At 39.8% G+C, this 16,283-nt stretch overlaps 1 protein-coding gene across 1 annotated transcript in view; it reads left to right on the top strand.

Annotated features, from left to right (window-relative positions):
• The first annotated feature begins 423 nt into the window (after positions 1-423).
• The window catches only part of LOC5568491, a 133,271-nt gene continuing 117,411 nt past the window's right edge, over positions 424-16,283 (top strand). Inside the window, exon 1 of the mRNA XM_021846075.1 lies at positions 424-784. Within this exon, the coding sequence (XP_021701767.1) occupies positions 772-784 (13 nt within the window). The 5' untranslated portion in view covers positions 424-771. The remainder of the gene's footprint in view (positions 785-16,283) is intronic.

Raw genomic sequence — 16,283 nt, forward strand, 5'->3', positions numbered from 1 at the left:
TAAAATCAAATTCAAAACGTAAAATTTTAAGTTCCAAAACGCACTTCATCCAACGGTAAGGTTGACCTTAGTCTACATATTTCATAATTTTCAGCCCGATCACACTATATTTGGTGCAAAAATCATCTGCGAAGAGGTTCTTCAATTTTTCTCGTTTTTCTCTCGCGTTGATCGCGTGTAAACATTTCATCATCCCAGCTTCCGTGTGACCCAATCGAAGCGCCAAAACGTAAATAGTAACTGGATCAGAGAAAAAATACATTCGAAAAACTTAAATTAAGCAGAAAGGAGAAAGGTTTTCTACTCCGACCCAACCGAGGAAAGTCTCTCATCTGCGCCGATCTCTGCCGGGTCGCAGTATTTGCCAAGAAAAGTCGGAGAATGAGCGCAACTAGAGCCACTTGAGACTTTATCGCTTTTTATAATCGTTACGACTTTGCTCGAGTAAGGGTGCGTTCCGTTTTCGTCGACGGTTGTTTGTTTGGTTTGAGAGAAAATTTGTGTTTTAAAAGGTTATAGCAAATTGTTTATTATTTCAGAAAAATGCATTGTTCTGTGCAGTGGGATTGTGTTTAGAAATACAAGTGCGGTTCAAGTGTATAATGTTCACTGTCTTGGATAAACAATCGAAATTTGAAATTTTCACCGCATCTCATCGCCATTTTTCGGAAGTCACCAGTTTGAGGTGACCTTGAAGCACAAGACGAAATCAAAATCCAATAGTTTGGAGCGGAAACTTCCTTCGGCCAAATTGACAACGAGGAAATCAACATGGATAATATGAGTGAGTACCGTCCAGTGTTTATTTGACATAAAAAACATAATCTAATCATGTCAACAACCGATTCGCGGAGACGATAATGCTCAGCGTAAACGAATAATAAAATCAGCGTAAACATTCAAATTTGACTGTCGTCGCTTAACGTTTAAGCACACATACAGCATTGGACATTACATTTGCAACATTTTCGATTTTTCATACAAACGTAGCAAAAAGAGTGATGTGCTGATTTCCGTCGTATTAGACTTTGTTTAGCGAGAACCTGCAATTTTCCCAGAATCCGATGCCAAACCTTTTTTTTTCTCAAGATGCCGTCTTTGTGAAATATGATTTTGATAAATCTTCATCATTTATTGAAATGTATGCAATGAAATTAACACTTTCCGTTGCCTAAATCCGGCTAAAGGTTAGCTGTGATACAGTAAATGGTCAAATCATAAACCTTCAATGCTATATAAACAGTAGAATAAAATATGTGGGCTCCCCTTAAACATCGATGGCTTCTTCAAAATACAGCCCAAACAATTACTTTTGACCGAACAATGGCATGATGGCTCACAGTGCAGCGAAAACAATCTTTCACCTCACAATATTGCGGCGCTTATATTAAATCCACATCCAGCGGCGGCGGTAACGCGCAGAAGATATGCGCGCAATTCAAACGCAACGTCAAAATTCAAGTAGGCTTGGATTTTTTTGTTCTTCAGGGACGCAAATGTTTCAAATTTGCCAAATCTGAAACATTTGGTGATTTTCATTATCACTGCGACGGTATATCGACATTTTCAGATAATCGCATTAAGTGGTTTTATCTTGCAGAGCACAATAAAAAAACCGTTTCCTACGCCGAACATAACGCACACATTGAAATGTACTTGTTTTTTCTCAGTCCGAACAATGGATAACTTTGTTTACGTCCTGAATTATTTCTTGAAATTTCTTGGATTACAGAAGTTTTACGGCGTTTGTTGCATGAATTCATTCAGTGAAGACGTACGAAGGTTTTCCATCATGTAAATAAGTGCCAGTTAAAGTAAGACACACAGAGGGGTTGGAAGAAATATGGATAGTAATGTGACATGGCTCCGTCGATCACTTATCAGATTTCGCTCGGTACGTCTTCGTCCATGCGATTTCGGTGGAAAAGTGTAAAGTGTATATTTGAACGGGACGTCATAATAATCACCCTATCCATTTGAAGAAGCAAATTCCAAGAACCACTCCATATATCGATGTGAAAAATGTATCACTATGATTCTATATGTGTAGTGCACAACCCAATAAATTTTCAGCTTCATCGGTTCACTAAAACTCGAGATTTGCTTCCACAAAGTTTTGATGATACAGTTAACTCTCCATTTCTCGATATTGAAGGGACCATCGAGTTAGGGAGGTATCGAGTTACAGAACACAAAACCAGTGCAACTGCGATCTAAGGGACCATCGAGTTAGCCGTGAAAACCAACTTTTACTATGGTTCTCTAACTCGATATCGAGATACGGAATATCGAGTAAGGGAGAGTTAACTGTAATTGTTAGAGTGAGACAAAAGATAGGGAAAATAACACGGTCTCCCGTGTCATCTTAAGATTTTTTTCATCAAAATACAGTAGATTTATTGCAGTTTTAGTTTGCAAGCGGACGAACCATAACAGCTTCCACAAAATTACACTTGGAAAATGAATTTATATTGTAGGTAAGCTTTATATGGATAATCAAAAAAGTTTCAAATGTATGGTCCACTACTGTGGCAGTGCTCGGAGAATGTGTGTGATGATGACGATCATTATGATGCCCTCGCCATTTGAGATGGATTCAAGTAATAAGCACGAGAGGGAAGCAATCAGCAACAGCGCGCTCGATCCGGGCACAAGAAAGTATGAAAGAACGGAGCGCGTTGCTCGGGTTTTTCTATCGAAGTAAACAAACAAATGCACGCCCGGTTCAAGGTTGACGACGCAAGAGAGAGAAATGGTAATTTGGAGTGTCAATGAAGGCAGAGCCGTGTGATGTCAGATAATAATTAGAACATTTTGGAAGTGCGCTGAGGGTAACGTCTTGTAGGTTCAAGGATGGTTACAAGAGCTGATTGAAAATCACTAGTTAACAGTATTCCTGTTAGAATTTCTGTAGAAAAGCAGGACTGTCAAAATATTGAATATTAATGAGAATTCGTATGATGAAATGCTCACAGTAATTTAATTGATCATCGATCAACTAATGGAACATACACTTCATTGTGCTACTCCGTAATCAGTCAGAATATTGCCCACAGAACCATTCAGATGAAGTTCGGGTTTTAACTGGTTACTATCTACAATGTACAATTACACTTCCCTTAATATTTCATTATCGATAACGGCGTCGACCGCGTCCTCATGATCATCGCGGAGAGGAAGGAATGTTAATTAGATAGCCGTTGTGACTAGAAAACCAGAGAATCTCCAGCGCTTAACCTTCTAGTCGTCGCGCGGTTTTCCACCGTCAGAACCACCACGCTGCTGTTGTGAACGAAAAGCGAGGTTTTTTCAACAGTGTTGTACAAAATACAACAGCGCGACGACTGAAGCGTTAAGGCCGCACGGGACGTCATCATAATCACCCTATCCATTTGAAGAAGCAAATCCCATGAACCACTCCATATATCGACGTGAAAAATGTATCACTATGATTCTATATATGTAGTGCACAACCCAATAAATTTTCATCTTCATCGGTTCACTAAAATTCGAGATTTGCTTCCACAAAGTTTTGATGATAATTGTTAGAGTGAGACAAAAGATAGGGAAAATAACACGGTCTCCCGTGTCACCTTAACACAGCTACCTTTGAACTAGGGGAACATGGCCCAATACGCACTGATGGCGTAAAATATCTTCCCTCATTAGATCATTCCTAGAACGTTTCGATTTTTATTCTTTAACAAACGATATTAAAATATGTTTATTTAAAAGTTTCCGCTAAAACCCTAGGACATAAACTCATTTTCCCTTAATTTCCTGGTAAAGTTCAACATTTTTCCCTTTTTTGACTAAATATTGAGGTTTTTTGATGATTTTATTAACGTATAAGCGTTTCCATGTCGAAGAGCAAACTCATGGAGGAGTTTGGTTTCTGACTATTCGATCTCCATACTAGATGGCATTCTGCCCCATCCATGCGGTAATTTTTCAACCAACTTTTCTGCACGATTTAAAACCGTAAAAAAGCTCATGTTTGCGAAATATTTTCATGATGGTAGCTATCAAATATTTTAAAGTTACTGTTAAGACTTCGAATAGCGTTAAAATGTGGATCGCATTACGAGAAAACAATCTTCTTCTTCTTTTTTTTTCTTTTCTGGCGTTACGTCCCCACTGGGACAGAGCCTGCTTCTCAGCTTAGTGTTCTTATGAGCACTTCCACAGTTATTAACTGAGAGCTTACTATGCCAATGACCATTTTTGCATGCGTATATCGTGGGGCAGGCACGAAGATACTCTATGCCCTGGGAAGTCGAGCAAATTTCCAACCCGAAAAGATCCTCGACCGGTGGGATTCGAACCCACGACCCTCAGCTTGGTCTTGCTGAATAGCTGCGCGTTTACCGCTACGGCTATCTGGGCCCCGAGAAAACAATACAAATCATTAAAATGTCATTTTGGACCATTTTACCCTAGGAGTGTTTTGTCAGTGATGGATGAGTCATTCGATCTTATGAATACCACAGTGGTAAGCGGTTAAGTCGATTCATTCGATTCTAGCGATAGGTAAATATTATTGAGGATGACGTAGAAGGATAGAGAAAGATAGCCATTAGGAAAAAATCAAGGTATGTGCTGTGCATTGTACTCTATGGCCAGAGAGGATTGAACCCGCTTTGGGAAAAATGTTGCCAGTATGAGAGAGGGACGGGCTTGGGATTGAACCCACGACCTCTTGCTGGGGAAGCAGAAGCGATAGCCAATAGACTACCAACCCCGTCCGTCAATTTTTTTTTTGAATCCGTTGATTTCATAGAAAACTCCTCGAAGAAGTTCATGAAATAATGTCTAGGAGAATTTAAGCTTTTTGGAGTTTTATTGATTTAATTCGTGAAAGCGTTTATAGAGTTAGCCCGAATTAATTTTATGGAAGAGTTCTTATATACTCTTTCTTGAGAAGGTTTTTGGGAGATATTTAAAAATTTCTGACAGTTTAAGTTTTATTATTTTTATTTTTTTTTTTTTACCCAAAAATATCATTGTTTTATTTATTTATTTATTTATTTATTTCGTCAATCAATTGTAGACTATATGTTTGCTTAATACTATGTTGTATTATATCTCAGGGAATTAAAATATTGCCTAAGCTTCGTTCGCGACATGGTCAAATCAATTTCTGTGTAATGCTGGTTATAAAGAGACATCATTTGATTTATTGGGCCGAATTTGGCATAATTAGTTCGATGATTGTTTGATGTGAACAAATTCCGATTCCTCAACTGTCTGGCGGGCGTGTAGAAATTCAAACTAGATAAGAGATTGGTGGAATCAATACGATGCGATACTATATCATTGACAAATGAAATCATGGCTAATTCGCGACGCTCCCTTAAAGTCTGGATGTCAATAAGCATGCATCGAGCCTCGTATGATGGCAGTGGAAACGTTGTCCAGCCTAATTTGCGTAAGGCATATAAAAAAAATTGCTTCTGTACTGATTCGATTCTATCCTCATGTGTTTTCATATGTGGGGACCACACAATACTACAATATTCTAAAACTGATCTTACATAAGCAATTTACAAGGTTTTAATCGTATATGGGTCCCGAAAATTGGAGCTAAAACGCTTAATAAAGCTTAGCATATTGGTTGCTTTATGGACAATAGTATTATAATGGTCAGTAAATGTAAGTTTAGAATCTAATATAACACCTAAATCTCTAATCTTATCGCACCTTTGAACATCTTGATTTTCTAAAGAGACAGTAATCTGTGGTGTATTACGTTTTCTGCTATATGTGATTAGATTACATTTTTTGACGTTTAATTTAAGTAAACTTTTACTACACCATTTATCAAATATACTTATTTCATTCAGATAAATGTCGCTCTCTTTTTTGCTATTGATTTCCATAAAAAGTTTCATATCGTCAGCATAAATAAGAATTTTAACATGTTTTATCACATATGAAATATCATTAACAAACAATATGAATAACAATGGGCCTAAATGTGAACCTTGGGGAACTCCTGATGTAACATGAACTGTTTTAGATAGTTTTCCCTCAAATCTTACTATTTGTTGGCGATCTGTTAAATACGATTCAATCCAGTTGAGGAGTCTCATTGCAATTCCCATTTTATTTAGCTTGAAAATCAACATAGGAATATCTAATCTGTCAAATGCTTTACTAAAGTCGGTGTAAAGTGATTCGACGTGGTTACCTCTATCCATTGCATTTAAAGTGTAATTTACAAATTCCAAAAGGTTTGTTGTAGTAGAACGACCTTTAAAGAAACCATGTTGAACATTAGTTATTCTATGTTTTATTTGGCTAAATACTTTTTTATTAATGATTGATTCAAATAGTTTTGGAATGGATGAAATAATAGCAATTCCACGATAATTTCGAATATCAGATTTTTTACCAGACTTGTAAATGGGTATAAGAAATGACCTTTTCCATTCTTTTGGAAATCTGCCCTTTTCAAGTGACATGTTGAACAGCCAGAATAATGGTGCTGTAAATTCATTGGCTAAGTTTTTCAGTAAAGCAGGTGGGATTCCGTCAGGCCCTGATCCTTTGGAGGAATCTAAATTCTTCAGTCCTGTTAAAATGTCTTGTACCTGTATTTGACTAACGCCTACATCGGTTGTAAAATCAGGAAAACTAGAAAAGTGCTCAAAATCACGGTCATTATCCGAGAAGTTTGTATAAGTCTCTTGGAAAAAATCAGCAAAGAGATTGCAAATGTCATCTTTATTATCTGCTACTTTATCATCCAATGTCATTTTAGATGGAAAGTTGTTAGACTTCATCTTAGTTTTAACATAATTGAAGAAATTCCTAGGGCAAGATTTTAAATCATTTTCAATTTTTGTGTTGTACTCTTCAAGTGCAGTGGATAAGGCTTGATTAAGTTGGTTGACAATATACAAATAATTTTCTAAACTTTCTTGAGTTTTTTGTTGTCTGTGAATTTTATGAGCCTTTTGCTTACGATTTTTCAAATTTTTTATTTGCTTATTGATCCAAACAGGATTTTTTGACCCATTCCTACGACGTCTCCGCAAGAGTGGAACTTCCATCTGAATAATTTCCGACAAAATTGAATAAAAACCCGTCACTGCATACTCCAAATCTTCCTGATTTTTCAAAACGGATTGCCAATCTATTCTATTCAATTTCTGTTTAATGCCGTTATAATTGGCGTTTTTATAATCAAAGAAATTCTCAAAGTCATAGTAGTCGGAATTATGATAATTATGAACAAAGATTGAGTACTCGATAGCTGTATGAAACGCTTCATTTTTCCATAGTGGAGAAAGAGATTCGTTCACACAGAAATCTTCCATTATGTTTGAGAATAAGAAGTCCAAATAACAGTTTTGTCGGTTTTTCACATGATTGATTTGATTTAAACCTAAAAATGCAGCTCTTTCAAAAATAAGTTGTAATGATTCGTTTTCACCAACAACCGGCAGCAGAACATTTTCGTTTTCGGAATCACGAATAAAATCAGCATTACGCTGATTAAAGTCGCCATAGATATGCACTTTGAATTCTGGAGAAAACTGCGACAAAATTTCTTCAGCGGTTTGAAAGAAAATTTCATATGATAATTTGCAAGCATGGTAGGGCGGAAAATACACAGAAGCAAATATATGTGTTTCACCGGCGATATGTGCTTTTACCCATACGTGTTCAAACTCTTTATATTTTGATGAAACAATTAATTCTGAATTGAATTTCGAAGATATTGCAATGAGAACTCCCCCACCAGACATTCTTTGGGTAAGAACCAGATCGCGATCATCTCTAAATACATTAAAATCGTTACCAAAAACTTCTTCACTCTTAATTTTTTCGTTCCAATTAGTTTCAGTACCCAAAACAACCGAGAAGGATGAAGTTACTATTCTTTTATAAATTTCGTTCATTTTCGATGCACTCCTCATGCGATTGAAATTTTGGCAATATACCAAAATTTCGGTAGCTTCTGAAGAAGTTTTTGGAAACACACCCCTTTGCACAGCATTACTTGAAATTCCAGATCCTTCATTAGACACATTGTCATTATTTAAAATGTTACCTAGAACAATTTGTTGAATATCACCCACTATTGGATCGTCATGGTCTACGTCTGGAGACTGCGTCAGGTTGAGCGTAAACGGCTGAGAAGTCATCAGGTCCTGGTGAGCATCGGTTTCCGCACAATTATTGTCGTCATAATTTGCTTCCTCTGGAGAGAGCGTCAGTTCTGGCGATAACACGTGTGTCTACACGGGCACTCTACGTAGGATGATGGAGTTGAAAAAGTTCCTTGTGGCATGTTCCGTGAAGTTGTGGGGGCGCTTGGTTGGTAGGGATTCATGGTTTCCCTTTTTTCAAATTGTATCGTTGGTTGGTAGTTTAGCGGTGGACGTGAAAACTGATTTTTTGCTGCTGCAAGTAGCTCACGATCGGGTGGAAGGTGGAAAGAGTTTGCATTATTAGCAGTGGCATTCCTGCGATTGCCGAAAACAGTACGGCGGGAGTTCATAGAATTTAAGCGGAGAGGGGTATTGACAGAACTGTTGTTGTAAACGTTGTTTACATTACCACCCAAACTGTTGGTTGTAGCATTGCGTGTCACGTTCCGCTTACGTCGCCTTCTGGCCTTGTCGGCCTGCTTTTGCTGATTCAATCGGTGGAGTTGGCGTTTGTCGTATTCCGCCCAATTCGCTTTCCATACTTTCCTCGTGCCTAAGAGTCGCCAGCCAGAGTTGTCTTCTTTGTTTTTATTTGATTCAGAATTTAAACTGGGCGGTGAGCCTGCGGTACCGGAACTCGAATAAGAGTTTACATCAGCAGTTTCAGCCAACTCTTGTAATAGGCTTGGCGGTGACTCATCTTCCGCAAATCGGTCTTTGCCAATGCTAGCATTGTGTTCGTTGCAATGAGCAGCCATCTCAATGGTTAGGCTACTCAAAGACTGAACCTCGGTACAGATCTTTTTTAATTCATCAGTCAGATCTACCGTCAAAGCCTCTACAAAATCTTCAATATGTTGTTTTGAAGATTTCATTGAAATATCTAATAGACCAGTCAAATGGTTTTTTAGTGCAATCAAATCGTTGCTGGGCATATCATTCCTATATTCTGAATGCTTTTCGGCCACACGCGATAATACCGATACAGCATTTGACACGCTCGCCGATGTGCTATTATTAATGCACAACACCGATTCCTTCAGTTGATGCTCGATCTGGTCAAATAAATCCCCCATTGCACTGAGTTTTTTAAGATCGGCGGCTACTCGAAGATTGGCGTCAGTTTGTGCTCTAATTGAATCGATTAGCTGCTGCTGTTGAAGGAGCACTTTGCGGGTGTCAATTCCAGTTTTCAAATTATGCTGGCAATCGCCGCATAGAGGTACCATATATGATAAAACAAAATTCTCCTGATGGCGTTGCACACCAATGCATGCCGCGTGGTAACTTTTAAAGCAGAACTCGCACTTCCATAGGAAGCGATCGTCACTGATATTGCATGATTTAACACTGCACTGCATTTTTACCGGTCGCGCGCGATGTTTGTAAACAGCAAAGAAGAAAAAAAAAATTAAAATAACTACGCAGCGCTTAAAAAATGCGTCTACACCCGACGACTGACTGAACTGAACTCAAAATAATTTCTGGATTAATTCTCTGTGATTTTTTCTGGATAAATTATACAGCGCAACATATTCTTTTATTCCAAGCATTAAAACACAGCTAAAGGAAAAAAATGCTTTTAGCCTTTTTAAAAATAACATAACATGTCAAGTTTTCGGATTTTTTTTTGTCTAAAAAGAATTTTATGTCAATATCAATCAACTTGAATGTAAATTTACCTGTTTATATGCTGAAATGTTTGGTTTATTTAACTAAAATCAACAGTTATGAACTAAACAATAAGAATCAACGTTGTTTGTAATATTTTTGCTATTGGAAAGGAACATTTCAATTTTTTCGAAAATGATTGTATTCAGATATATTAAAGAAACGGCGAATTTTGCATGTCGACTGAAAGCACGTCGGAAAATCGTTACACCTACATTACTTTTATTTATTCTTTCCTACAGTTTTAACCAGATCTCTTGTCACATTAGAGTTCAAGTTATTTTTTTATGTTCAGCAGATACACAGTATTCTACGAAATATATGCAACTTTTTCGATTCCCCATACAAAATTATCAATTTATCAGCTAGATCTCAGTTATTTTTGGACCAATTTTTTCATCGAAACTTTCACAGAACATCAGAATTAGATTGTTTTTTACATATTTTTAGAATGTTTTTTTTTTCAATCAATGGTTTGAAAATAATAACGATCACTTAAATGAAATTTTCGACGAAAGATTTAACAACTATTTATCTGAAAATCTAATATTCGAACATAAAAACTGTCACCAGTAAACTTGTTCATATCGAAAAAAATGTACAACTTTGCTGAAAATACCATGAAGTTATTGCTTCATTATTTTCACTTATGTCAATTATAAAAAAAATCGTCAAAATTTTCGCTTTAGTCGAACGATTTTTGCTTTTGAACTCTTATTGGAAAAAAATAACTGAGACAATTTCATTCAAATCGGTCTTTAAACCTTCTAGAAAAGGACTCGAACTACCTAATGGCTAAACGGTCTTCAATAAAAAACAACAACAACAACCTTCTTAAGTTGACCATTTTGTATGGGAAATCGAAAAAGCTGCATATGAATAAATCGTGCCTTAAATCTGACTCAAAATCAGAAAATCATTTTAGCTCTCTCTCTTCCCCAAATTTTCTCATCAACAGAATAATACAATCCAAATGATGAATTCAAGCTAACTTAAATCCTTAAATTAAGCTAACTCTACCTTAAATAAACCTACTATATTCGGAAAATCTCACTAAAACTTCTCTTTACTGCTGAACGAGATAAATTAAAATGGAAAACATGATAATATTTATTGAACAAACGAGACAGCATTGGCAATAGGTTCGTTGTGTCCATAATTAGTAGACGAAGAAACTGATACGAACGTAGAGTACGGCGGTGAATATCAATGTTCAATTAAAGACATAAGGACAATCAATACGGGACTGTAACACATCAGCAATAAAACATGCTCTGGAGATGTTACGCCTGCTTTCCAATAAAGGAAGACCGATCAATGAACACCGATCTTCATATGAAATGAATTTGTGTTGAATCCTTTGAATTATTTAAATGCTGTTGTTATAATAAGGAGCCCATACTACGACTGCGTATTCGAGGGTGGAACGCACTAACGAGCAGTATAACGTTTTTGGACAGTGAACATCTGTAAAACGTTTGGCCGCACGAAAAATGAAGCCTAGACTCTTTGATGCTTTAGCTGTTATATAGCTTATGTGATCCTTAAAGTTGAGGTTACTATCAAGAATAACGCCCAGATCTTTGATCGAAGTTACTCAATTTGAAATCGCCCCAGCTATAGAGTAATAAAAGCAAATTAGAGAGCGCTTTCTTCTAAAAGAAATGGCCAAACATTTAGACAAGTTCAGCGACATGCAATTCAAGGTGCATCAATAAGTGAAGATATCCAGATCCTTTTGTAAGAATACGGCATCTTGATGAAACAATACTTCATAAAACAGCTTGAAGTCATCTGAATACGACAATTTGAAACATTTGAGTAGTGATTTGACATCGTTTCGGACCCTTTTAAATCCTGCTCTATCTGGATTTAAAAGGGTCCGAAGTGGCTACCCTGCGGAACACCGGAAGTGACACGGAATGCAGAAGACGTAGTATCGCCTATCTTAACGGACATAGTTCGATCGAGTAAATAAGATTGAAGCCAGGCTAGCCATGATCTGGTGGTTGTCAACCTGTTTGTGTGCTTCCAATGATTTTATAATAAAGGACTTGTAGGCTACAAGGTTAGTTGAGTTCGAACGTTTTTCAATAAAACTGTGTTGATTCTCCGAGATGAGAGTTGTGTTTGATCCTTCGACCTTGACGCTTGCTCCTGCGGGGGCTGGCGATGAGGGCAGGATCAAACATGTCGCGCGTCGGTCGAGTGAAAGTGAAAAAAAACCGCGATCGCTTAGTTGTGTTTGATCCTTCGACCTTGGCGCTTGCTCTTGCGGGGGCTGGCGATGAGGGCAGGATCAAACATGTCGCGCGTCGGTCGAGTGAAAATGAAAAAGTGGCGTGATCGCTTAGTTGTGTTTGATCCTTCGACCTTGGCGCTTGCTCCTGCGGGGGCTGGCGATGAGGGCAGGATCAAACATGTCGCGCGTCGGTCGAGTGAAAGTGAAAAAAACCGCGATCGCTTAGTTGTGTTTGATCCTTCGACCTTGACGCTTGCTCCTGCGGGGGCTGGCGATGAGGGCAGGATCAAACATGTCGCGCGTCGGTCGAGTGAAAGTGAAAAAAACCGCGATCGCTTAGTTGTGTTTGATCCTTCGACCTTGACGCTTGCTCCTGCGGGGGCTGGCGATGAGGGCAGGATCAAACATGTCGCGCGTCGGTCGAGTGAAAGTGAAAAAAAACCGCGATCGCTTAGTTGTGTTTGATCCTTCGACCTTGGCGTTTGCTCTTGCGGGGGCTGGCGATGAGGGCAGGATCAAACATGTCGCGCGTCGGTCGAGTGAAAGTGAAAAAAACCGCGATCGCTTAGTTGTGTTTGATCCTTCGACCTTGACGCTTGCTCCTGCGGGGGCTGGCGATGAGGGCAGGATCAAACATGTCGCGCGTCGGTCGAGTGAAAGTGAAAAAAACCGCGATCGCTTAGTTGTGTTTGATCCTTCGACCTTGACGCTTGCTCCTGCGGGGGCTGGCGATGAGGGCAGGATCAAACATGTCGCGCGTCGGTCGAGTGAAAGTGAAAAAAAACCGCGATCGCTTAGTTGTGTTTGATCCTTCGACCTTGACGCTTGCTCCTGCGGGGGCTGGCGATGAGGGCAGGATCAAACATGTCGCGCGTCGGTCGAGTGAAAGTGAAAAAAACCGCGATCGCTTAGTTGTGTTTGATCCTTCGACCTTGACGCTTGCTCCTGCGGGGGCTGGCGATGAGGGCAGGATCAAACATGTCGCGCGTCGGTCGAGTGAAAGTGAAAAAAAACCGCGATCGCTTAGTTGTGTTTGATCCTTCGACCTTGACGCTTGCTCCTGCGGGGGCTGGCGATGAGGGCAGGATCAAACATGTCGCGCGTCGGTCGAGTGAAAGTGAAAAAAACCGCGATCGCTTAGTTGTGTTTGATCCTTCGACCTTGGCGTTTGCTCTTGCGGGGGCTGGCGATGAGGGCAGGATCAAACATGTCGCGCGTCGGTCGAGTGAAAGTGAAAAAAACCGCGATCGCTTAGTTGTGTTTGATCCTTCGACCTTGGCGTTTGCTCTTGCGGGGGCTGGCGATGAGGGCAGGATCAAACATGTCGCGCGTCGGTCGAGTGAAAGTGAAAAAAAACCGCGATCGCTTAGTTGTGTTTGATCCTTCGACCTTGACGCTTGCTCCTGCGGGGGCTGGCGATGAGGGCAGGATCAAACATGTCGCGCGTCGGTCGAGTGAAAGTGAAAAAAACCGCGATCGCTTAGTTGTGTTTGATCCTTCGACCTTGACGCTTGCTCCTGCGGGGGCTGGCGATGAGGGCAGGATCAAACATGTCGCGCGTCGGTCGAGTGAAAGTGAAAAAAAACCGCGATCGCTTAGTTGTGTTTGATCCTTCGACCTTGACGCTTGCTCCTGCGGGGGCTGGCGATGAGGGCAGGATCAAACATGTCGCGCGTCGGTCGAGTGAAAGTGAAAAAAACCGCGATCGCTTAGTTGTGTTTGATCCTTCGACCTTGGCGTTTGCTCTTGCGGGGGCTGGCGATGAGGGCAGGATCAAACATGTCGCGCGTCGGTCGAGTGAAAGTGAAAAAAACCGCGATCGCTTAGTTGTGTTTGATCCTTCGACCTTGGCGTTTGCTCTTGCGGGGGCTGGCGATGAGGGCAGGATCAAACATGTCGCGCGTCGGTCGAGTGAAAGTGAAAAAAACCGCGATCGCTTAGTTGTGTTTGATCCTTCGACCTTGACGCTTGCTCCTGCGGGGGCTGGCGATGAGGGCAGGATTAAACATGTCGCGCGTCGGTCGAGTGAAAATGAAAAAGTGGCGTGATCGCTTAGTTGTGTTTGATCCTTCGACCTTGACGCTTGCTCCTGCGGGGGCTGGCGATGGGGGCAGTATCAAACATGTCGCGCGTCGGTCGAGTGAAAGTGGAAAAAACCCACGATCGCTTAGTTGTGTTTGATCCTTCGACCTTGGCGCTTGCTCTTGCGGGGGCTGGCGATGAGGGCAGGATCAAACATGTCGCGCGTCGGTCGAGTGAAAGTGAAAAAAACCGCGATCGCTTAGTTGTGTTTGATCCTTCGACCTTGACGCTTGCTCCTGCGGGGGCTGGCGATGAGGGCAGGATTAAACATGTCGCGCGTCGGTCGAGTGAAAATGAAAAAGTGGCGTGATCGCTTAGTTGTGTTTGATCCTTCGACCTTGACGCTTGCTCCTGCGGGGGGCAGCGATGAGGGCAAGATCAAACATGTCGCGCATCGGTCGAGTAAAGTGAAAAAGTGCCGCGTTCGATTAGTTCTTTTTGATCTTTCGACGTTGACGCTTGCTCCTGGGCAGTGCGTCAAGAAAGCCTGAGCAGTCGTCAGTTGTTTTCCCTCTCGGGTCGCGCGCCTAATTTCTCTGAGTGCTTTTATATAGCCGAGCAAACGAGTGAAGCTGAAAGTGGATTGTTGCTGCTCAAGGATGACGGATCAATTGGTGAGCTCGTTTCATGCTACTATTTCTAATCTATAAAATACGTTTGACTGCACCTTTAATCGTTACAATGGTGAGACGTAAATATGATTTTTCAACAAACTCACTGTGTCACTGTGAGTGTCGATATAAACTCTGATTCATAAATTATTTATGACTAAACTTTTTTTTCAAAACTCCTTTTTCTTTTTACCTTTATTTTTTTTATTAAAACAACTTTGAATGGTTCGACACTACAAGTGTAGGCTTACAAAAGGTTCACTTTATTCAACAAACTTTGAAAGGTTCGTCACCTCAAGTGTCGGCATAATTTTTCTCAAAATAGATATTGTTCATATCAAATGAAAATATTATATTTAAATATGAGCATGTTTATATCTCACAAATTATTTATCATGGTCTAATCGCTTATCAAAGTGAATCCTGTGACCCAACGATCCTCCCCATTAACAAACATCCCTCCCAGTAACCTTTGTGGAGATGCAGAGGCAAACACGGTCTCCAAATAGCAAAGGTTACACACTAACATTCCTTCCTCCAATCCCACCTGACTGCAAGGACGTGGCCGGCGCCGTTATTGACCATGTATAAATAGAGGCACTGAATTATGCACACTGAAGAAGATTATGGCCAATCCCAGCCGAACTTCTAATTGATTCTTTGTGCATTTTCACTGACTTCGGTCAATCACGGAATAGCAACCATTGATATGTGTAGTCAGTCTAAGCTAAGCTAAGCTAAGCTAAGCTAAGCTAAAACTGTGTTGATTCTCCGAGATGAGTTTGAAGCAGAAATTATTATTTTTTCACAAGTGTCGGATTGTTTCACGGTTTTCGGCAATATTCTTCATCATAAAAATACCTATCGAGATCTGCGTTTAGAATTTTTTTTAGAGGCCAATGGGCGTCCTCTGGCGATTTTTCTTTGTAAAAGTAAGTTTTCCCATAGTAAATTCCATACAAACTTTGAACGGCTGGCGCTAAAATATAGTTTCTCCGATCGAGCTGAAATTTTGCACAGTTGTTATGGGACCTAAATGCAAGCCAACAAGTTGACTGGAACAAGAATCTAAATTTTGTCCCACACTACTGTACATACATATTAATGGATCGGAACTGGTTAAAATTGTACATCGATCCAAATAAATAAGGGATGTGAGTTTACGCTTGTTCTCGAAGTGTACATTTTAGCAGATGAGTAATGGCACCGGAGTCCCTACAGTAAGTTGATATTGGTTAGGAATATTAGTGGGTAATGATTGTTAGAAACCGAGAATACCTCTGCATCTCCATAATCACCAAGAGAAGAGTGATTATTAGTAAGGGAGGAAAAATATCTAGAGTTATAAGTGCGGGAAAAGGAATGTATTGTGTATTAAAATTATATAAACAGAAATAAGGGTTTAAGGTGACACTTGCAAATCTATTGTTTTTTTTTTTTCAAATAACATAAAGGATTTTGAAGACAAAAAACGGGATATTCTGAAAACCCATCAATATTCTTGAAAAAATTCCCATG

This window comes from Aedes aegypti, chromosome 2 (genome assembly GCF_002204515.2).
Source record: "Aedes aegypti strain LVP_AGWG chromosome 2, AaegL5.0 Primary Assembly, whole genome shotgun sequence".
Taxonomy (NCBI): Eukaryota; Metazoa; Arthropoda; class Insecta; order Diptera; family Culicidae; genus Aedes; species Aedes aegypti.